Below are 24,061 nucleotides of genomic sequence, written 5' to 3'. Positions count from 1 at the left end.
TACAAGGACAGCATACATCACTCAACATGCAGACAATTTACAAGATACAGATAATATAAAAAATGTCATAAAGCAAACAATATTCAAATGTTGCAATGCAATTGTTTGTTTGGGAATTGTACAGTATACAGTACATAGCATGTAAGTATGCACTGAATTCAGGAAAAGATACAATAATAAAAGTAAAAAAAAGTCTCCTCTTGTGTCCAAGGGCAGAAGTTGCAAGTGATTGTTTATCTGCAGTTCTTACTGTATGCTCAGATCCTTTACACAGCTTTTTGTTAATAAGAGTTGGCTGTCACAGTCACAGACTTTTAACATAATCACAGATGTCAAAGATAATATATATACAATAAGAAGTCCCTCATAAACCCTAAATGTATCACAAGAGATGTTTTATTGCATCTGCTTAAATAGTAGTAATGGCACCTGGAGCACCAGGTCTTCATCAAAGTGGAAATAATCATAAACACTTAGTTCTGAATGTAGAACTCTCATGATTTCATTATGTTGCAAGCAATTCTGCTTGATAAAAGTTCTGTAAAGCTGATAATATTTTTATGATATGCCTTATATGCCCTTAAATGCTTGTGATGAGATTGTCTCTAGTCCTGTATTTGTGCTCTCAGGTTTACGACCCTTCTTCTTCTTCTTCTCTTTCGTCTTTTCCCATCAGGGGTCGCCACAGCGAATCATCCTTTTCCACCTTACTCTATCATGGGCATCTTCTACCTTCACACTAGCCAACCTCATGTCCTCTGTTAACACATCCATATATCTCCTCTTTGGCCGTCCTCTTGCCCTCCTGCATGGCAGCTCCATCTCCAACATCCTTCTACCAATATACTCACTATCCCTCCTCTGCACATGTCCAAACCATCTCAGTCTGGCCTCTCTGACTTGGTTGCTAACGCAGGCAACGTGAGCCGTCCCTCTGATGTACTCGTTCCTTATTCTGTCTAACCTCGTCACTCCTAAGGAGAAGCTCAACATCTTTATCTCTGCTACCTCCATCTCAGCCTCTTGTCTCTTTCTCACTGCTACCGTCTCTAACCCATAGAGCAGAGCTGGTCTCACCACGGTCTTGTACACCTTTCCTTTGAGTCTTGCTGACACTCTTCCGTCACACAACACTCCTGACACTTTCCTCCATCCGCTCCAACCTGCCTGCACTCGTCTCTTCACCTCTTTTCCACACTCTCCATCACACTGAACTGTTGACCCCAAGTACTTAAACTCCTGTACCTTCTTCACCTCAGCCCCCTGTAACCTAACGCTTCTACCCTGATCCCTCTCGTTCAGACACATGTATTCTGTCTTACTACGACTGACCTTCATGCCTCTTCTTTCCAGAGCAAACCTCCACCTCTCCAGCTGTTCCTCTACCTGCTCTATACTCTCACTGCAAATCACAATGTCATCCGCAAACATCATTGTCCAGGGAGATTCCTGTCTGACCTCATCTGTCAGCCTGTCCATCAGCATAGCAAACAAGAAGGGACTCAAAGCTGATCCTTGGTGTAGTCCCACCTCCACCTTGAACTCCTCTGTCTGACCTACAGCACATCTCACCACCGTCATACTTCTCTCATACATGTCCTGAACTACTCTGACGTACTTCTCTGCCACTCCCGACCACCTCATACAGTACCACAGCTCCTCCCTCGGCACCCTGTCATACGCCTTCTCTAAATCTACAAAGACACAATGCAGCTCCTTCTGACCATCTCTGTACTTTTCCATTAACATTCTCAAAGCAAAAATGGCATCAGTGGTGCTCTTACGGGGCATGAAACCATACTGCTGCTCACAAATCTCCACCTTCTTCCTAAGCCTGGCTTCCACTACTCTTTCCCACAGCTTCATTGTGTGGCTCATCAACTTTATTCCTCTATAGTTGCTGCAGTTCTGCGTGTCACCCTTGTTCTTAAAGATCGGAACCAGAACACTTCTCCTCCATTCCTCAGGCATCTTCTCACTCTCTAGAATCCTATTGAACAAACTGGTTAGAAACTCCACTGCTGCCTCTCCTAAGCACTTCCACACCTCCACAGGTATGTCATCAGGACCAATAGCCTTTCCACTCTTCATCCTTTTCAGAGCCTTCCTAACCTCATCCTTTCCAATCTCTGCTATTTCCTGCTCCACAACATCCACATCTTCCTCCCTTCTTTCCCTGTCATTTTCCTCATTCATCAGATCCTCAAAATACTCCTTCCATCTTTTCTGCACACTCTCCTGGGTTGTTAGCACCTTTCCATCTCTGTCCTTAATCACCCTTACCTGTTGCACATCCTTCCCATCTCTATCTCTCTGTCTGGCTAGCCTGTACAAGTCCTTCTCTCCTTCCTTTGTGTCTAACCTGTCATACAGCTCATCGTAAGCTTTCTGTTTGGCCTTTGCCACCTCCCTCTTCACTCTACGCTGCGCTTCCTTGTACTCCTGTCTACTTTCCTCAGTCCTTTCTATATCCCACTTCCTTCTAGCTAACCTCTTCCTCTGGATGCATTCCTGTACTTCCTCATTCCACCACTGTTAGTGAGTCTACAGTATGTAAAACATTAAACAAGCAGAGTGTTTATGGCAGTAACCACGAAGGAAGCTGCTGCTTAATAAAAAAGGACACTGCTGCACGCCTAAATTTACTTACCATGGAGATTTATTCTGTGTTGTCTGTGTTGTAGTTATCCACTCATACCAGCTTCATTTAACCAGGTGCAATAAATCAGGTTAAATTAAGCTAAATTAAGATACTATGAGATTTATTCTCTGAACTTAACCTGATCTAGATCAAGCTGATCATTTTGCAGTCTAGTATATAAGCTGTACAGGTATTCACAAGTCCCTCTAGACAAAGGAATGCCCTCTCTTAGACGACATAGTAGATAAGGAAATGTTGATACTCGAGCATTCAGGCATCAGAGAGTTTCTGTTCCACAGATGATGTGTGTAACCCTGCTGTGCTTGGCAAGTTGTTCCTTTATTTGTTCGGGCATGCTGAAAATCTCAATAAAGCCACTATTTGCCTCACATTAACAAGGGTTATACTGGCAATAAAATCGCTTGTCCAGGTGTCTGTGTGGCCACAGACGTCCCTTCCACATCAGGGGGGGTTCTACAAGATTGCAGGTAACATGAATTACAAATTACACCTGACTTGACTAAGCTGCACCTTCTTATTCTCACAAACGTCCAACTGAATAAACCTGCAAACTGTGCAGGCATCTTATATTTGCACATTTGCTTATTTAAGCAGACAACATCAAACAGTGGAGCAACTTTACTCAGAGATTCTCCAGTTCTGCTGTCATAAGGAAAAGAGCAGGAAGTACTTCCTTTTTTACACTAATGATTAGAAATCTCAAAATCCTGCTGGGCGTAGTTACAATACAGTGTTGACTGAAATTTGATGTTATACAGCCAAATATTTCAAACTTGAAATTAAAAATATCAAGTCAGACGGCAAAAGGACAGCTGCTTGAGCATCACCTGGGGTCTAACTGTCTATTGCTGTAAGTACTTTTTACTTCTACTCAAGAAAATGCTTGAATACAAACATTCACAGTAAGTGTATGCAGCAGCAGGAAGAGGCGCACAGGTAATAACACAGAGACAGTCCAGCTCCATAAAAGCAAACAAAACACAGAGGCTAAGAATGTTTGCTGTTTATTATGAAAAGTAGTGACTGGTGTAAACAGTTTTAGATTAACACAGAAATTCATGCAGTGAATGGTGGAACAGCTTCATATCTTCTATTGCAGGCTATATGTGGATGTGTAGCTGCAGCTGTGCAACAGGTTGAGTAGAGTTTAGACATTAAAACAACATTAAAACTACCACTTACATACTGCCTATCGTTATCTTCTGTGTGTTCGACTCATTTTTATTACCTACAGAGTGTACTACACAGTCTGGACAGATTACAAGCTGAACAGTCACAGCTGAAGAACCAATGAGCGCAGGGTGCAGAATACAGTAACTCTGTGTACTCTAACTGTCGGGAGTAGAACATCATCGGTTTCACAACGGGAAGAGAGCACTGACTGCACTTCAGCTTCGAGTGAGTTACTCTATGTTAAAATGAGTATAATATAATGTTAAAACCATTGTTAACATGTGAAAATCATATCATTTGAACCATAGTTTTGTTGACTTCTAAATGGAATAGCTGTAGCATTGAAACCATTTTCTGAATGCTGTGTAGCTGTGTGGTAGTCAAAAATGAATAAACAATAACCAGCATTTAAAACAAACAGAAGCAGCTTAAAATATCTACATCACACATTTTCACGCCTGGATTTGAGAGAAAGGAGAACAAGCATTTCAATTCCCCCTTTTTTTTTACATAAAGGAGAATTGAGAAAGAGGGATTGCGTTATCTTTAACCGTATCAGCTTCTCTCCAGCAGCCACAGACAGTTGTAGCAGTCACTCTTCCTCACACCAGCAGACACGAGGTCCATTAGTGCAGAGAGTTTCTGTCCCACAGAAATGAGGCCTGGGAAGTGTATAGGTGGAATAGACTGAGAGACCATGTGAACACACTCTAAACGGTGAGATAACTTACACAAAATTGTTTTTACATAGTTCTCTGTTTTCTTCATACACATTGCTGTACCTTCATTTCATCTGTCCACTAGACATGTTCCAAGTAGTGCTGATTAATTAGCAGCTGTTTCACCCACAGTTTGATCACAGTCACACCTGTTAAGAAGAAGTTACTGGAGTAATGTTTTGCTGTGTTCCTCAAATTCAATGTCTCTAAATGTGATTCCTACTTCTTCCCTCAGGTTGGGAATCTGTCTTGTCTTTGGCTCAATGAACAAGACAAAACAATTGAAATTTAAGTTCTTCCTCTTCATCATTGCTATCTTTATCTATATTATCATCATCACCACTGTGAGAACACCAAGGACCTACAGTTCAATCCCACCACCACGTGGGGCTCTGGACACTTGCCCACTTCAAATATCTGACCAGTCCATCACCCCACTAGAAAATACAAAGCATTTCCTGGTGTCAGCCTACATGGATCAGAGAGTGAAGGGTTTTGATATACGTATCATTAGTATATTCAGGAGAGACTCCATCCAAACCCTTCACTGTCTATTCTGCTGTGCTGGCCACTTATCAAATACAACTCCATTAACAGTTTTAGTGAACTCAGACCACTTTGGTTTTCCCTTCAGCGCTACAGACGTCATGTGTCAGATTCCTACCAACTGCAATGCTGTGTCACATGTCACTCTTCTGACACAGCCAGATGGTGTGGAGGTATCAAACCAGACCTGGCTGCCAATAAAAAATAAGAAGGCCAGTAGAGAGGAGGAGAAAACGTTTCAGTTTGACTTCATAGTCTGCATCTCCACCCTGTTTGGAGAATACAACAATGTGCTACAGTTTGCTCAGACGCTGGAGATGTACAGGTCAGCACAACAACAGCACAAGTGTCATTAGAGTGCCTGTATATATTTGCTGTAAATGTTCTTTCTCTTATGTTTGATATTGGACAAAATCATCTGCAAAAAAAATATAATGAATCTTCCTGAATTTGAACAACTGAACATTTGCTTTGTTTTGCCACAGGTTGCTGGGTGTGGGCAGGGTGGTGATCTATAACAACAGCGCTGGCCCAGAACTCAACCGCCTGTTAAAGACCTACAGCGAGGAAGGATTGGTGGAGATGGTCGAATGGCCAATCCACAAGTATCTGAATCCATCTAATGGTTGGCTTTTCTCAACGCATGGTGGAGACCTGCATTACTACGGCCAGCTGGTCACACTTAATGATTGTATGTGAAGATCCATGGTTCGGTCTCATTATGTCCTGTTGAACGACATAGATGAGATAATAATGCCGTACCAACATGACAACCTGAAGAGCATGATGGACATGCTCCAACAGCAGCATCCAGATGTAGGTTGTTTTGTGCATTTGATAATTTTACATTTTACCCAAACATATGTCATATTTTGAATTTCTTTGTGTTTTATTTTCTTTCCAATTTTTTACTAAAACTGAGTCCATGTGTTGCAGGCAGCAATGTTCCACATAGAGTCCCATGTTTTTCCCTATAAATTTTTTACAAAAGGCAAAGACACCCCCCTGCCTCGGTGGCGTGGGGTGCCAGGCTTTAATATATTAGAGCGCATCGTCAGGGAGGACCCTGATAAAAACATATTTCACCCACGAAAGATGATAATTCAGCCAAGGTAGGAGGAAAAAAATCATTATCAAATTTATCATAAATAATCATAAGTGATTGTGTGGTTGACCATGTGTGAATGTTTGATGTACGTCACTCTACTTTAGGTTAGTGGAGCAGACCTCAGTGCATGATGTTCTCAAGATGTTTGGAAGAAGGTACAAGGTTCCAATGGACGTCTGTCGGATCATTCACTGCCCAACAGTTCCCCAGAAAGAACAGCTGCTCAGTCAGCATAAGGACACTCGATTGTCAGTGACAAACTGACCACCTAGTGGCACTCAGTAAGTAGCAGCAACCTACTACCCACCTCCACCTAGTGGCACTCAGTAAGTAGTAGTAACCTACTACCCACCTCCACCCAGTGGCACTCAGTTGGTAGTAGCAATTAAGTGCCTGTAGAGACTAATATTACCTACTTAAATAATAATACATAAATATTACAACCACTGTAAGCACCATACAGACAGCTGGCAGAGAACAACACCACTAAAAACAGACTAATATTGTCCTTCTAAAGAGCTCATTCTGGACTTTAAAAAAAAGATCCTACTCTGTAGTTCCTGTTGCTAAATTGACTTGAGGTTCAGATGGCTGACAGCTTCAAGTTTCAGGCTTACAGATTTCCACAAATGTAATGCACTGTAGTGCAATCAGTGCCACCCTGTCAAAACATTTTGCCATCTCTTTTCTTCCCAATGTGAAAATAGACCCTAAACCCGCCTTTGCAAAGTGACATCATGACCATCACGATGACAGTATAACAAATGCAAAAGATGATGGTGACGTCTGCTGGTAGAAGTCCCTAAAACGTTATTATCACAGTAAGATTCCAGCTTCTATAACAGTCACTAATCTTCAGTATGATTGGATTTACTTTGCACAGTAGAGTGGTTCTGTTCATCCTTCCAAGTTAAGCGTGACAGAGGTAATTAGAAAGAGTAAGTTGAGTTAAGACAGGTTAAGTCAACTCTAGTGCCACTGGCAATGCCATTTGCCAATTCTAAGTGTTTTAAGCAGTCTGTGAATTTCCTCTTATAGTTGCCGGTGGGGTCTCTTTTCAGTTTCTCCCATGTTTCACCCATGTATGTTTGTTCTCCAGAAGCGAAATTACCTTTTCATGGTAATCTTCAGTGTTAAGGATGACAGTGCATCTTCCTTGGTCTGCAGAAAGGATGGTAATCATTTCATCCCTGCTGAGTGATGTCAGGGGCAATTTTCTTATACTTGGTAACGTTGGTGAGTTTATTTCTTCAAATACTTCTTGTCTGGTAACGGTAAAACGCTGTTCTAGTCTTTCATCCATTTAATATTCCCCAGTGTTTGGATGCTCTTATGGTAACTGTAGTACTTTTCCAGTCAGGAAGTGACTACAAGATATCATATTATTTAGAGGCTCATTTTTCTACAGTGTTTGGAAATGATTGTGTGATGTTGGTGTCAGAAAAATGTTGCAATATTCAGAGATTAAACTCAAGTAAATATATTTGTTAAAATGACTTCCTGGTTTCAGGAATAATAATCTACAGTCCATCAATGAAGCTGTGGATCAAGCTGACATGTCATGTTAGTGCTGTTAGTGCTCATAACAAAAGGGCTATCCATTAGATGAATTCCTCCATTAGTCAGATAAGAGAAAAAAAAAAAAATTTTTGTAATGAGGGATGAAACTAGAAACTAGAAAACAAAATGCCAAAAGAATACTGCAATAAAATATAACAGGGCACAATGTGGCAAGGCATAAAGTAACAAGCAAAACTAGAGATATAAAAGAAAACTAGAACAAAAGGGAACAACTATCTAACAGAAAATCCCTTCAAAGAGCAGGAAAAACTCAGCAAAAGCACAATGTCCGTTATTCAAAGGGGTATCCAGAAGTGAGCAACGTCCAAAACATGAGGCAGGGGGTCAAAACAGGGTCTGGAAAAACACACAGAAGGCAAGACTGGGCCACAATGCTGGAGAGTAGTGGGAGGACTGACATAAACGGTGACAATCTAGCAGGGGAGTGAAGTCAGGGAGCTGCGAAAATAGAAGGAGACAGGAGGACCAAGTAAAATCAATCAGGGAGAGAGTGTCAGGGGAGAAGCAGTTCAAGTGATCAAGGTGATTGAGTAAAGCTGAAGACAGAGGGAACTGAAGGAAACCGGAAGTGGGGCAAAATAAAAGCACGAAACAGGAAACAGCCGCAGGATCATGACAATGAGTGCATATAAATTAACAAACAAATATATTTACATTTAGCAGATGCTTTTATCCAAAGCAACTTACAATAGTAAGCAGGGTAAGCATAAGGAGATTTTGCCTAAGGACTGGAGGTAGGCCACAGCTGAGATTCAAACCCCAGTCCCCCATATGAAAGGTGGTGATCTTACCACTACAGTAACCAGCCACATACGTAGATACATTTTCTTACTTTAACAAAACTGCTAAAACTACAAGAGCCATAGAGAGTCTTCTGCTTGTTGTCTTCTGCCGTCTGCTTGTGCTGTTAAACATGACCAGATTCTGCTAAACTGTTCTGCTTTAACATGACGCAAGATTAACTTGTCCATTTGTTTATAACCCTAGTCACAGAGTTCTACAAGATGAAGAGAACAAGATGAGGAGTACTTCCTTTTTTACACTAACACTTAAAAATCTCAAAATCTTGCTGGGTTGGCTGAATTTTTGATGTCATAGAGCATAGAAAATAAGCAAAAAAGGAACTCATCAAGTGAGACGGCAAAAAGGACAGCTGCTTTAGCATCACCTGGGGTCTATCGGCACACATTATATGCTAATAATTAGCTGTAAGTACAGTTTTTTTACTTCAATTCAGTTCAATTCAGTTTTATTTGTATAGCGCCAATTTACAACAGAAGTTATCTCAAGGCACTTTACAGTGTAAGGTTTAAGACCTTACAGAAAATATTTATACAAAAAATTATAGAGAAAACCCAACAATCCCATTTGAGCAAGCTTTAGGCAACAGTGGAGAGGAAAAACTCTCTTTAGAGGAAGAAACCTCCAGCAGAACCAGGCTCATAGTGGGCGGCCATCTGCCTCGACCGGTTGGGCTGAGTGGAAAGAGAAGAGAGAAAAGAACAGCAGGCAATAGGACAACAAGAAGCAGCCAGAACATTGGGCAGGTCAACTGGTTTCTGGAGATGTACAGCTCCAGGCCGAGGATACCTGCAGAAAAGTACAGAGAGAGGGAGACAGAGAGGAGGAAACACAACTACAGGAGAGAGAAGACACAAAGCTAATGATGTGCAATGGTGGCATTTGCATTGATACAGGGGAAAGGAGAGAGGAGAGGAGCTCAGTTTATCAGTAGAGGTTGTTGTGGAAATTTTCTCTGTTCTGGTGAGTAAGGAAATGGAGACTTCTGCCGGCCGACAAGGTTTTATTTCTTTGCAAAGAAAGGTCAATCAAACACACTAAATGGTTAGAATGAAGAAAGACCCCTAACAAAGGGAGGTCAGGGCTTTTATACCTGAGGAACACCCCCCCAGGTAGGTTTCACAACCTTTTGTCAGTTGTAGGTGTTGTCACTATCTTTCTGGGATGTGGGTTTGAAGGAGTTTCCCGTAGGATCTTACACCCAGGTGATAGTTCCTGAGAGACCCAGACGGCTTGATCAAAAGACAACATTTGTTTCATACTTTGGTGAGAAAACAGAAGGTTGTGTTTGAGGAAGTTAGATACTAGAAGATACAAAGAGCTTAAATTCCCATTACAAGGTCCCCCAGCAGACTAACCTATATCAGCATAACTAAGAGATGGTTCAGAGTCAATATCAAGTCAAAGTCAAATACAAACGTTCACAATCAGTGTATGCAGCAGCAGGTAGAGGCGCACAGGCAATAACCATCCATAAAAGGAAACAAAACATAGTCTAAAAACTATAAATAGATAGATTATAGACAATACTGTCTATCAATCAAACCCAGATTAATGGGTTAATATTTAGTAATTAGCAAGCTGAAATATACTAGGTTACCACAATGATAGTTAATAAAATAATTTAACTTCTTTATTCTTTAAGAAGGTATTATTAATGTTATAAATTCATGTTTGCTGTTTATTATGAAAAGTAGTGACTGGTGTACACAGTCTCAGATTAACAGAGAAATTCATGCAGTGAATGGTGGAACTGCCTCATAACTTTTATTGCAGGCTACATGTGGGTGTGTGGCTGCAGCTGTGCAATTGAGTAGAGTTTAAACACTGAAACAACAGTAAAACTACCACTTACATACTGCCTATCGTTATCTTCTGTGTGTTCGACTCATTTTTATTACCTACGAAGTGTACTACACAGTCTGGCCAGACTACAAGCTAAACAGTCACAGCTGAAGTGCAAATGAACAGGATGCAGAAACCACAAAGTAACTGTGTATTTGTCTGGAGTAGAACATCATCAGTTTCACAACTGGAGGAGAGCACTGACTGCACTTCAGCTTGGAGTAAGTTTCTCTATGTTAAATTGAGTATTACAAATATCAAATTCATTGTTAACATGTGAAACTAGTATAATTTGAATTATAGTTTTGTTGACTTCTAAATGGCGTAGCTGTAGCACTGACTTCCAGCTGTGAAATCATTTCCTGAATGTTGTGTAACTGTGTGATAGTCACTTTCAGGTCTGTTGATTGTTTGATTTCACCACTACATCAATGTAAAAATTAATAAACAATAACCAGCATTTAAAACAAACAGAAGTAACTTAAAATATCTACATTACATTTTTTTATGCGGGGCTTTGAGAGAAAGGAGCACAAGCAGACACGAGGCCCATTAGTGCAGAACAGAGTTCACTAGATCCACCAGAAGCATGCTGCCACACCTAAATGTATCTGAGCATTTGTTCGCTCAGTAATAAACCAGCCTGTGCTCCAAGTCAGTCAATGTGTAACCTCGGTTATTGTACTTTTATTATACTATTACTTTTGGGATTAGTTGAACTATATTTTTTATCTTCTTCAAGCTATCGCACCAACACTAATACCAGCCATTACACAGATCATCAACACCTCTTTCACAACAGGCACCTTTCCCACCTCATTCAAGCAGGCCCAGATTACTCCACTGTTGAAGAAGCCTTCTCTGGATCCCTCCCTTGTGGAGAACTACAGACCGGTCTCTCTTCTTTCATTCCTGGCCAAGACTCTGGAACGTGCAGCCTTCAATCAACTCTCTGACTTTCTTTCCCGGAACAACCTCCTTGATGTCAATCAGTCTGGCTTCAAGAGTGGTCACTCCACAGAGACGGCACTTCTAACTGTTGTGGAATCCCTACGGGTGGCAAAAGCTGCAGGTAACTCTTCTGTCCTTATTCTATTAGATCTATCTGCAGCCTTTGACACTGTGAACCATCAGATTCTCATGACTGCATTCTCAGACCTGGGCATCTCTGGATCAGCTCTAACCTGGCTTCGGTCATACTTGTCCGAACGAACCTTTAAGGTATCCTGGCAGGGGCGTGTCTCTGACTCTCATAACCTCTCCACCGGTGTACCGCAGGGCTCAGTCCTTGGTCCTCTTCTCTTTTCAATCTATACTTCTTCTCTGGGCTCTATCATACATTCTCATGGCTTTTCTTATCACTGCTACGCAGATGACACACAGCTCTTCCTGTCTTTTCCACCGGATGACTCAACTGTCTCATCTCGCATCTCTGCCTGTCTCTCTGACATCTCTGCCTGGATGAGAAAAAGACACCTTCAACTCAACATACCCAAAACTGAACTTCTAGTCTTCCCCGCCAGACCTTCAACTCAACACAACATCAGTATTAACATTGGATCTGCGGTGATTGTCCCTACTAAGTCAGCCAGAAACCTGGGGGTCATCATTGACGACCAGCTGACCTTCACGGAACACATCACCACAGTCTCTAAGTCATGTAGATATGCCCTCTACAATATCAGAAAGATCAGACCCTTTCTGACGGAGTACACAACCCAACTCATTGTACAGGTGTTGATCTTATCTCGCCTGGATTACTGCAATGTACTACTGATGGGTATCATTTTTAATCAACCAAAAAGGTCTCATGTCACACCACTCTTCAGATCTTTGCACTGGCTTCCTGTGGCTGCAAGGATCAAGTTCAAAGCTCTGTCTCTTGCCTACAGAGTGGTTAACTCCACAGCTCCATCTTATCTCAATTCAATCATTCAGGTCTACATCCCCTCCCGTCCACTGCGCTCAACCAGGGAACGTCGTCTGGTGGTACCAGCACCACACAGTCGACACCAAGGAAAACTGTACAGCTCAGTGATCCCACGATGGTGGAATGAGCTGCCTATCTCTGCACGCTCAGCCACCTCACTAGCAATCTTTAAAAAACTGCTGAAAACAGAACTCTTCCGCATCTTCCTTTGCACTTAAAAAATAAAAAAAATAAAAAAAAACTTTTCTACCCTTTCATTCTCACATCTCTTGAAACAGAAACACTTTCGATAGCACTTTGCTTTGATGTTGTTTCTTCTTGACTTAGATTTTGTTTGCTTGCCTTGTTCCTCACTTGTAACTCGCTTTGGATAAAAGCATCTGCTAAATGACTACATTTAAATGTAAATATTTTACTTTTATTATTTTTTATTTTATTATGTTGGACAATCAGAAATAAGCATTACTGTTTACAATTTTAATTATTTCATTCATCACCGGTTATTATGAGGCCTGGGAAGTGTACAGGCATAATGGACGTCTTACTTTTACATAAACCATGTGAGAGAGACCATGTCAACACATAGTATGCAGAGAGAAAACCTACACAAAGTTTTTACCAAATTGTTTTTAACGCAGTTCTCTGTTTTCTTCATACACATTGCTGTACCTTCATTTCATCTGTCCACCAGACATGTTTCAAGTAGTGCTGATTAATTAGCAGCTGTTTCACCTACAGTTTGATCACAGTCACTCCTGTTAAGAAGAATTTACTGGAGTAATGTTTTGCTGTGTTTTGCTCAAATTTAATGTCTCTAACTGTGATTCCTATTTCTTCCCTCAGGTTGGGAATCTGTCTTGTCTTTGCCTCTATGGACAAGACAAAGTCATTTGAATTGAAGTTCTTTCCCTTCATCATTGTTATCTTCATCTATATTATCACCATCATCACTGTGAGAACACCAAGGACCTACAGGTCAATCCCACCACCACGTGGGGCTCTGGACACTTGCCCACTTCAAATATCTAACCAGTCCATCACCCCACTAGAAAATACAAAGCATTTCCTGGTGTCAGCCTACATGGACCAGAGAGTGAAGGGTTTTGATATACGCATCATTAGTATATTCAGGAGAGACTCCATCCAAACCCTTTACTGTCTATTCTGCTGTGCAGGCCACTTATCAACTACAACTCCAGTAACAGTTTCAGTGCACTCAGACCACTTTGGTTTTCCCTTTAGCGCTACAGACGTCATGTGTCAGATTCCTACACACTGCAATGCTGTGTCACATGTCACTCTTCTGACACAGCCAGATGGGGTGGAGGTATCAAACCAGACATGGCTGCCAATAAAAAATAAGAAGACAAGTGGGGAGCAGGAGAAAACATTTCAGTTTGACTTCACAGTCTGCATCTCCACCCTGTTTGGAGAATACAACAATGTGCTACAGTTTGCTCAGACGCTGGAGATGTACAGGTCAGAACAACAACAGCACAAGTGTCATTAGAGTGCCTGTATATATTTGCTGTAAATGTTCTTTCTCTTATGTTTGACATTGGACAAAAACAGATCTGTAAAATAATAATATATGAATATTCTAAGTTTTGCAAGACACCTGTTTATTGAATTGCTTTTGGATTCATCACATTATCCACAAGTCAGTGTGTTGAATGGTGTATATGGTTTGGATGTAGACACTAATTGTAAGCTGCTTTGCAAAATAAATATAATGAATCTCCTAAATTTGAACATCTGAACATTTACCTTGTTTTGCCACAGGTTGCTGGGTGTGGGCAGGGTGGTGATCTATAACAACAGCGCTGGCCTAGAACTCAACCGCCTGTTAAAGACCTACAGCGAGGAAGGATTGGTGGAGATGGTTGAATGGCCAATCCACAAGTATCTGAATCCATCTAATGGTTGGCTTTTCTCAAAGCATGGTGGAGACCTGCATTACTACGGCCAGCTGGTCACACTTAATGATTGTATGTACAGATCCATGGTTCGGTCTCGTTATGTTCTGTTGAACGACATAGATGAGATAATAATGCCGTACCAACATGACAACCTGAAGAGCATGATGAACATGCTCCAACAGCAGCATCCAGATGTAGGTTATTTTGTGCATTTGACAATTTTTCATTTTACCCAAAAACTTATGTCATATTTTGAATTTCTTTGTGTTTTATTTTCTTTCCAATTCTGAATCCATGTGCTGCAGACAGGGGTGTTTCTCATAGAGTCCCATGTTTTTCCTTATAAATTCTTTACGAAAGGCAAAGACACCCCCCGGCCTCGGTGGCGTGGGGTGCCAGGCTTTAATATATTGGAGCGCATCGTCAGGGAGGACCCTGATAAAAAAATATTTCACCCCCTAAAGATGATAATCCAGCCGAGGTAGGAGGACGTCTTTGACAATTTAGTGAAATAATCATAATAAATAAAGAAATTATCATAAATAATTATAAGTGATTGTGTGGCTGACCATGTGTGAATGTTTGATGTACATCCCTCTACTTTAGGTTAGTGGAGCAGACCTCAGTGCACGATGTGCTCAAGATGTTTGGACAAAGGTACAAGGTTCCAATGGACGTCTGTCGGATGATTCACTGCCCAACAGGTCCCCAGAATGAACGGCTGTTCAGTCAGCATAAGGACACTCGATTGTGGGACTTTAAGGACAAAGTGATGCCAAGAGTGACTGAGATGCTGAGGAGAGGAGGTCTGCTGAGTTCAGACGGGGAGAGTTGAAGGATGGGATGGACATATATATATATATAGATATAATAATGAATATACAGCATGTATTACAGTATTTTGTGTGTTTTGTCTGTTCTTTTATTTAATATTTATTATCTTTGCTGCTCATGTTGATGTGTTACTAGTACACTAACTTTCACTGCTTTTACACATTAGCATTCCCGAGCCACCACGTCCATGCTGACTGCTGTTCACCTTGACATTAAAAAAACCGAGTGGATTTAATGTTGTGACTGATAAGTGATTATTTATGCTGCCTCAAAAAAACAGATCAAATTTAAAGTTAAAGTTCACAGTTGTTTGTTCTTTGTGCCATTAACCCTCTAATACACACAACCTGTGATGCACAACACAGGACAGTCAATACAATTGTATCCATACAACATAAGACTGTGTTTTCATGGACTATAAGTGAATGATTTTCAAGTATTTTAAACTGTCTCATTTAAACTCTGGAATGAAGCCCTCAGAACTTTTACTGAGGTATGTAAAAGTATCAGTGCAGCATAATAAGATGACTAGTAACAGTGTTGTGTCACGCTTCCAGTCCTGGTCCTGTTCATTTTGCATCTGTGCCTCTTTAACCAGGCCCCACTCCCTTCATTTACATAAAACCCGACTGTATGTTCACTTTGTATTCAGTAAGTTTCCTCCAATCCCCCTCCCTTTCACAAATCGGTTCCCACTTCCAATAACTCCACAGTCAGTATTTCTACTGGTTGGACCTGCTCCTTCTGTGCCAGTTTTGGTTCATGTCTTACGTCTAACTTACTTTAAAATGATGCAGAATTTGTTATGGTGGTGGTATGGTGTTAACTAAACATTACAGGTATCATCACAACCTGCAGATCAAATGCAGGAAATAACAGGAACAGAGTGACAGGAAACCACATTTCGACACAAATACGCTTGTGAATAATGTTTTGTGACTTTAGTGAGTTTGAAAAAGGAAGTGAATCCTTGCCCTAAAGTAAGCACTGTTTTTTTTTTTTTTATTTCTCAGACAGTTTAATTCTTGATATCAAGAACATAGGACAGTTTGCCTAAGAGGCAACATTTATTTGACGGCTGTAGTTAGTTTAACCTGCTTTTCTCTATTTTTTATGTCAATCCCTTTGAGTTAACCTACTGAAAATTTCTATTCAAAAACAACCTGTTTTAAAGACTACTGAACTTGATGGGCTCAACACATTTGGACAAAAATACAAGGTTCCAATGGACGGATGTCGGATCATTCACTTCCCAACAACTACTCAGAAAGAGTGGCTGCTCAGTCAGCATAAGGACACTCGATTGTCAGTGACAAACTGACCACCTAGTGGCACTCAGTAGGTAGTAGCAACCTACTACCCACCTCCACCCAGTGGCACTCAGTTGGTAGTAGCAATGAAGTCCCTGTAGAGACTAATATTACCTACTTAAATAATAATACATAAATATTATAACCACTGTAGGCACGATACAAACAGCTGGCAGAGAACAACACCACTAAAAAGAGACTGATATTGTCCGTCTAAAGAGCTCATTCTGGACAAAAAAAAAAAAAAGGTCCTACTCTGTAGTTCCTGTTGCTAAATTGACTTGAGGTTAAGATGGCTGACGGCTTCAAGTTTCCAGGCTTACATATTTCCAGAAACGTAATGTATTCTAGAAACACCAAAGCCAATCTCAGCAATCAGTCTCCTTCATTATGAAGAAAAAAATAGATCTCTCTTACATGCATCAATAAATATATTCCAATAATATGGATATACTTTCAAGTAAGATAATGTTTTGACTTAATGTTTTTATTCTGTAGTAATATTAATTCCACCGTGGTCAAAATTTACCTCAGCAAAATATGATTTCAGTTATTGTCTAATATATATTAATGATATCAGTGTCACATTTTGCCATCTCTTTTCTTCCCGATGTGAAAATAGATCCTTGACCCACCATTGCAAAGTGACAACATGATGAGCATGATGACAGTATAACAAATGCAAAAGATGATGCTGACATCTGCTGGTAGAAGTCCCTAAAAAAAGTAATTATCACAATATAATTCCAGCTGCTATAACAGCCACTAATCTTCAGCATAATTGGTTTAACTTTGCACAGTAGAGTGGTTCCTCGCTATTTACACTATGAAACATTTCAAATATATTGCACGTGTTTAATAAGCATTCAGGTCTTTCTAGTTTGGTGAAGGTGTTTCAAAAGAAATGAAAGCCTTCTGTTCATCCTTCCAAGTTAAACGTGACAGAGGTAATTAGAAAGAGTAAGTTGAGTTAAGACAGGTTAAGTCAACTCTAGTGCCACTGGCAATGCCATTTGCCAATTCTAAGTGTTTTAAGCAGTCTGTGAATTTCCTCTTACAGTTGCTGGTGGGGTCTCTTTTCAGTTTCTCCCATGTTATACCCATGTATGTTTGTTCTCCAGAAGCGAAATTACCTTTTCATAGTAATCTTCAGTGTTAAGGATGACAGTGCATCTTCCTTTGTCTGCAGAAAGGATGGTAATCATTTCATCCCTGCTGAGTGATGTCACGGGCAATTTTCTTATCCTTGGTAACGTTGGTGGGTTTATTTCTTCAAATACTTCTTGTCTGGTAACGGTAAAACGCTGTTCTGGTCTTTCATCCATTTAAAATCCCCCGGTGTTTGGATGCTCTTATGGTAACTGTAGTACTTTTCCAGTCAGGAAATGACTACAAGATATCATATTATTTAGAGGCTCATTTTTCTACAGTGTTTGGAAATGAATGTGTGATGTTGGTGTCAAAAAAATGTCGCAATATTCAGAGATTAAGGTCAAGTAAATACATTTGTTAAAATGACTTCCTGGTTTCGGGAGTATCTACAGTAACTTCTCTGTCCTGTATTTTTATTTATTTGCAGTTTTCAGTACAACTATAAAATAGGTTGACAATAAAAATAAAAAGTATATGTCAACTTATGATAAAGTTGACATATACTGAATTTGTTGAATTTGTTCGTGAGCAGATTCAATGACAGAACAACGCTGCTGAAAATGTGCATTTTACAGACTAGAGATGATATCAGCAGCATCAAGTTCAATAGGTGTTAAAATTAATTTTATTAGTAGACGTCCTTGTACTTTTGTAAAGTTAAATATAGAGCATGTACATATTATTTTATTGTAAGTAAAGAATTTGAAGTGGTACTTTTTTAGGCCAATTCTTGAATATCTGTACGGGAGCTGCCTGCCAGAGATCGTTAGAGATCATTTACTCTCTATTCAAACTCAACCAAACGTTGAACGGAATAAACTATGGAGGTATCTTATATTTGTACCCTTTTTAATCTAAGCAGACAACATCAAACAGCGGAGCAGCTTTACTCAGAGATTCTCCAGCTCTGCTGTCATAAGGAAAAGACCAGGAAGGCATTCCTGTCAACAGCCACCCTCCTGTATAATGGCTCTATTCAGACAGTGTAGCTATTGCTAGTTAGGAACAATACACAATATGCTATAATTTTCCTGTTTTGACAACTGTATGCAACTTGAGTGTGTTATCTGTGTTAATATATTTATTTTTCTGTATTATTTCTATTATATTTTGCGTGTGTATGTTTGTTTCTTTGTGTAGTGGCTACTGCAATACCAGAATTTGTGGAATTAATAAAGGATCTATCTAACCTGACTCTGCTTTAATAATAATCTACAGTCCATCAATGAGGCTGTGGATCAAGCTGACATGTCATGTTAGTGCTGTTAGTGCTCATAACATAAGGGGTATCCATTAGATGAATTCCTCCATTAGTCAGATAAGAGAAAAAAAAGAATTTATTGTAATGAGGGATGAAACTAACTAGAAAACAAAACGAGAAAAGAATACTGCAATAAAAGATAACAGGGCACAATGTGGCAAGGCATAAAGTAACAAGCAAAACTAGAGATATAAAAGAAAACTAGAACAAAAGGGAACAACTATCTAACAGGAAATCCCTTCAAAGAGCAGGAAAAACTCAGCAAAAGCACAATGTCCGTTATTCAAAGGGGTATCCAGAAGTGGGCATCAGTCCAAAACATGAGGCAGGAAAAACACACACAAGGCAAGAACTAGACTGGGCCACAAGGCTGGTGAGTAGTGGGAGAACTGGCATAAACGGTGACAATCTAGCAGGGGAGTGAAGTCAGGGAGGTGCTAAAATAGAAGTGGACAGGAGGATCAGGTGAAATCCATCAAGGAGAAAGTGTCAGTGGAGAACATGTGTAAGTGATGAAGGTGACTGAGTAAAGCTGAAGACAGAGGGAAGTGAAGGAAACTGGAAGTGGAGCAAAATAAAAGCACAACACAGGAAGCAGCGGCAGGATCATGACAATGAGTGCATATAAATTAACAAACAAATATATTTACATTTAGCAGATGCTTTTATCCAAAGCAACGTACAATAGTAGGCAGAGTTAGCATAGGAATATTTTGCCTAAGGACTGGTGGTAGGCCACAGCTAGGATTCCAACCCCAGTCCCCCATGTTACATTTTCTTACTTTAACAAAACTGCTACAACTACAAGAGCCATGGACTCTTCTGCTTGTGGTCTTCTGCCGTCTGCTTGTGCTGTTAAACATGACAAGATTCTGTTAAACTGTGCTGCTTTAACATGACGCAAGATTAACTTGTCCATTTGTTTATAACCCTAGTCACAGAGTCCTACAAGATGAAGAGAATAAGATGAGAAGTACTTCCTTTTTTACACTAACGCTTAAAAATCTCAAAATCTTCCTGGGCATAGTTACAATACAGTGTTGGCTGATGATGTCATAGAGCCAAAGTAGCGTAGAAACTAAGCGGCCCTGCAAAAAAGGAACTCATCAAGTCAGACGGCAAAAAGGACAGCTGCTTGAACATCACCTGGGGTCTAACTGCACACATTATATGCTAATAATTAGCTGTAAGTACTGTTTTTTTTTACTTCTACTCAAGTAAATGTTTAAATACAAACGTTCACAATCAGTGTATGCAGCAGCAGGAAGAGGCGCACAGGCAATAATCATCCATAAAAGGAAACAAAACACAGAGGCTAAAAACTATAAATAGATAGATTATAGACAATACTGTCTATCAATCAAACCCTGCAGCTGTGCAATAACAGGTTAAGTAGAGTTTAAACATTGAAACAGCATTAAAACTACCACTTACATACTGCCTATCGTTATCTTCTGTGTGTTCGACTCATTTTTATTACCTACAAAGTGTACTACACAGTCTGGACAGACTACAAGCTAAACAGTCACAGCTACAGAACCAATGAGCAAGGTGCAGAAACCACAAAGTAACTGTCTATTTGTCTGGAGTAGAATATCATCAGCTTTACTGCTGGAGGAGAGCACTGACTGCTCTTCAGCTTCGAGTGAGTTTCTCTATGTTAAAATGAGTATAACAAATATTGTATTCATTATTGACACGTGAAAATCATATATTTTGAATTAGTTTTGTTGACTTCTAAATGGCGTAGCTGTAGCACTGTCTTCCAGCTCTGAAATCATTTCCTGAATGTTGTGTAGCTGTGTGATAATCGCTTTCAGGTCTGTTGATTGTTTGATTTCACCACTACATCGATGGTGTAGTAGAAAATTTTCCTCTTCCTCTAAATATTGCTCAATCTTAGTAGACTTCAAGGAAGGACTCAGTGTGATGAACCATCTCAGTTTAATGCATACATGCCGGCATGGAGAAAACACCACAATCATGTAAATGTCTTCTGCCCTACCTCTCTCTAACCCTCATACTTATACTTCTCAGGGCCACCCCCAGATAACATTCCTAAGGCACTAAGTATATGTGTACCATAAGGAAGACATAAATTTCTTCTGCATATAGGCTGAATGTTTATACCATAAATTCCCACTAATGGTCTGTTTTTTCACTCATGACCTTGTAACCCAGAACTCCTCTCCTACCCATGTCCTATCTATGAACCCTTGTACTGTCTAGTATCTCCTATCATCTTTCATACTGAAGTTGCTCTTTTTCTCCTACAATGGCAAAAATGAACAAACAACGAGCATCTAAAACAAACAAAAGTAACTTAAAATACCTACATCTCACATTTTCACGCCTGGATTTGAGAGAAAGGAGAACAAGCACTTTTTTTATAAAGGGACAAACTGAGAATGAAGGGTTGCTTTATCTTTACCTGTGTCAGCTTCTCTCCAGCAGCCACAGACAGTTGCAGCCGTCACTCAAGCAGACAGAAGACCTATTAGTGTAGAACAGAGTTCATTAGATCCACCAGAAGCATGCTGCCACACCTAAATGCATCTCAGCATTTGTTAGCTCAGTAATAAACCAGCCTGTGCTCCACGTCAGTTAATGTGTAACCTCAGTTATTGTACACATTACTTTTAGGATTAGTTCAACTATTATTTTACTTTTATTATTTTTTATTATGTTGGACAATCAGAACTAAACATTACTGTTTACAATTCAAATTATTTCATTCATCACCGGTTGTTATGAGGCCTGGGAAGTGTATAGGTGGAATGGACGTCTTACTTTTACATAAACCATGTGAGAGAGACCATGTCAACACATAGTATGCAGAGAGAAAACTTACACAAAGTTTTTACCAAACTAAATAGTTTTTACACAGTTCTCTGTTTTCTTCATACATTCATTTCATCTGTCCACCACACATGTTCCAAGTAGTGTGTAGTGTAGTGCTGATTAATTAGCAGCTGTTTCACCTACAGTTTGATCACAGTCACACAAGAAGTTACTGGAGTAATGTTTAGCTGTGTTTTGCTCAAATTTAATGTCTCTAAATGTGATTCCTATTTCTTCCCTCAGGTTGGGAATCTATCTTGTCTTTGGCTCTATGGACAAGACAAAAAAATTGAAATTGAAGTTCTTTCCTTTCATCATTGCCGTCTTTATCTTTATTATCATAATCACCAGTGTGAGAACACCAAGGACCTACAGGTCAATCCCACCACCACGTGGGGCTCTGGACACTTGCCCAGTTCAAATGTCTGACCAGTCCATCACCCCACTAGAAAATACAAAGCATTTCCTGGTGTCAGCCTACATGGATCAGAGAGTGAAGGGTTTTGATATACGTATCATTAGTATATTCAGGAGAGACTCCATCCAAACCCTTCACTGTCTATTCTGCTGTGCAGGCCACTTATCAAGTACAACTCCAGTAACAGTTTTAGTGCACGAAGACCACTTTGGTTTTCCCTTCAGCGCTACAGACGTCATGTGTCAGATTCCTCCAAACTGTGAAGCTACACATGTCACTCTTCTGACACAGCCAGATGGGGTGGAGGTATCAAACCAGACATGGCTGCCAATAAAAAATAAGAAGACAAGTAGAGAGGAGGAGAAAACGTTTCAGTTTAACTTCACAGTCTGCATCTCCACCCTGTATGGAGAATACAACAATGTGTTACAGTTTTCTCAGACGCTGGAGATGTACAGGTCAGAACAACAACAGCACAAGTGTCAATAGTTTCATTCATGCTGTCTGAAAAATATAAATATTCTAAGTTTTGCAAGACACCTGTTTATTGAATTGCTTTTGGATTCCTCACATTATCCACCAGTCAATGTGTGAAGAGGTTAGGATGTAGACAGTAATTGTAAGCTGCTTTGGACAAAATCATCTGCAATATAAATATAATGAATTTTCCTGAATTTGAACATCTGAACATTTGCTTTGTTTTGCCACAGGTTGCTGGGTGTAGGCAGGGTGGTGATCTACAACAACAGCGCTGGCCTAGAACTCAACCACCTGCTACACAGCTACAGCGAGGAAGGATTGGTGGAGATGGTTGAATGGCCAATCCACAAGTATCTGAATCCATCTCATGGTTGGCTTTTCTCAAAGCACGGTGGAGACCTGCATTACTACGGCCAGCTGGTCACACTTAATGATTGTATTTACGGACCCATGGATCGGTCACGTTATGTCTTGTTGAACGACATAGATGAGATAATAATGCCGTACCAACATGACAACCTGAAGAGCATGATGGACATGCTCCAACAGCAGCATCCAGATGTAGGTTATTTTGTGCTTTTGACAATTTTACATTTTACCCAAACAAATGTCATATTTTTAATTTCTTTGTGTTTTATTTTGTTTCCAAACCTGAATCCATGTGTTGCAGACAGGGGTGTTTCTTATAGGGTCCCACCTGTTTCCTAAGAAATACTTTAACAAAAGCAAAGACACCCCCCTGCCTCAGTGGAGTGGGGTGCCAGGCTTTAATATATTGGAGCGCATCATCAGGGAGGACCCTGATAAAAACATTTTTAACCCACAAAAGATGATAATTCAGCCGAGGTAGGAGGACGTCTTTGACAATTTAGTGAAATAATCATAATAAATAAAAGAATTATCATTAATAATCATAAGTGATTGTGTGGCTGACCAGGTGTAAATGTTTGATGTATGTCACTCTACTTTAGGTTAGTGGAGCAGACCTCAGTGCACGATGTGCTCAAGATGTTTGGACAAAAGTACAAGGTTCCAATGGACGTCTGTCGGATGATTCACTGCTCAATAACTCTCCGGAAAGAACGGCTGCTCAGTCAGCATAAGGACACTCGATTGTGGGACTTTAAAGACAAACTGATGCCAAGAGTGAATGAGATGCTGAGGAGATTTGAAACTGAAGTGAAAGGAAATGGTTAAAGTGTAAGCTGGACGCGTCCCTTCTCATCTATGAAGTTTTTGTTTTCAGCTCTATAATGCAGGAAATGACAGGAACAGTGTGACAGGAAACCACACTTCGACACAAATACACTTGTGATTACTGTTCTGTAACTTAAGTGAGTTTGAAATACAGGGCTACAGTGACTTGCTCTAAAGTAAGCACTGTTTAATTCTTGTTTATTGTGAAATTATATTTTATATATTTAGATTAGATTAGATTAGATTAGATTAGATTAGATTAGATTAGATTAGATTAGATTAGG

General features: G+C 40.0%; 2 protein-coding genes and 1 pseudogene across 2 annotated transcripts; all 3 read left to right on the top strand.

The window, feature by feature from the left end:
• Positions 1–4,808: 4,808 nt before the first annotated feature.
• LOC113148103 lies at positions 4,809–13,731 on the top strand (annotated as a pseudogene).
• LOC117152815 (glycosyltransferase family 92 protein F13G3.3-like) lies at positions 10,424–15,180 on the top strand. The gene is made up of 5 exons (XM_033325830.1): positions 10,424–10,656; positions 13,682–13,844; positions 14,148–14,478; positions 14,590–14,765; positions 14,891–15,180. The coding sequence occupies exons 1-5, from the start codon at positions 10,554–10,556 to the stop codon at positions 15,117–15,119; spliced, it is 1,002 nt and encodes a 333-aa protein (XP_033181721.1). The 5' UTR covers positions 10,424–10,553; the 3' UTR covers positions 15,120–15,180.
• A 6,882-nt stretch (positions 15,181–22,062) lies between these two features.
• LOC117152816 (beta-1,4-galactosyltransferase galt-1-like) lies at positions 22,063–23,869 on the top strand. Its single transcript, XM_033325831.1, has 3 exons — positions 22,063–22,558; positions 22,811–23,141; positions 23,552–23,869. The coding sequence occupies exons 1-3, from the start codon at positions 22,104–22,106 to the stop codon at positions 23,681–23,683; spliced, it is 918 nt and encodes a 305-aa protein (XP_033181722.1). The 5' UTR covers positions 22,063–22,103; the 3' UTR covers positions 23,684–23,869.
• Positions 23,870–24,061: the final 192 nt, after the last annotated feature.

Source organism: Anabas testudineus, chromosome 22, assembly GCF_900324465.2.
Source record: "Anabas testudineus chromosome 22, fAnaTes1.2, whole genome shotgun sequence".
In the NCBI taxonomy this organism is placed as follows: Eukaryota; Metazoa; Chordata; class Actinopteri; order Anabantiformes; family Anabantidae; genus Anabas; species Anabas testudineus.
Note: the sequence above shows the minus strand (reverse complement) of the source record. Positions and strands in the feature narration are given on the sequence as shown.

Bases quoted from the DNA above. Each gene is read 5' to 3' on its own strand.
- LOC117152816 (XM_033325831.1), top strand. From the start codon at position 22,104: ATGTCTGACCAGTCCATCACCCCACTAGAAAATACAAAGCATTTCCTG. The intron at 22,559-22,810 runs GTCAGAACAACA...GTTTTGCCACAG, and splicing joins CAGACGCTGGAGATGTACAG to GTTGCTGGGTGTAGGCAGGG. The intron at 23,142-23,551 runs GTAGGTTATTTT...ACTCTACTTTAG, and splicing joins TCCAACAGCAGCATCCAGAT to GTTAGTGGAGCAGACCTCAG.
- LOC117152815 (XM_033325830.1), top strand. From the start codon at position 10,554: ATGAACAGGATGCAGAAACCACAAAGTAACTGTGTATTTGTCTGGAGT. The intron at 13,845-14,147 runs GTCAGAACAACA...GTTTTGCCACAG, and splicing joins CAGACGCTGGAGATGTACAG to GTTGCTGGGTGTGGGCAGGG. The intron at 14,479-14,589 runs GTAGGTTATTTT...CATGTGCTGCAG, and splicing joins TCCAACAGCAGCATCCAGAT to ACAGGGGTGTTTCTCATAGA.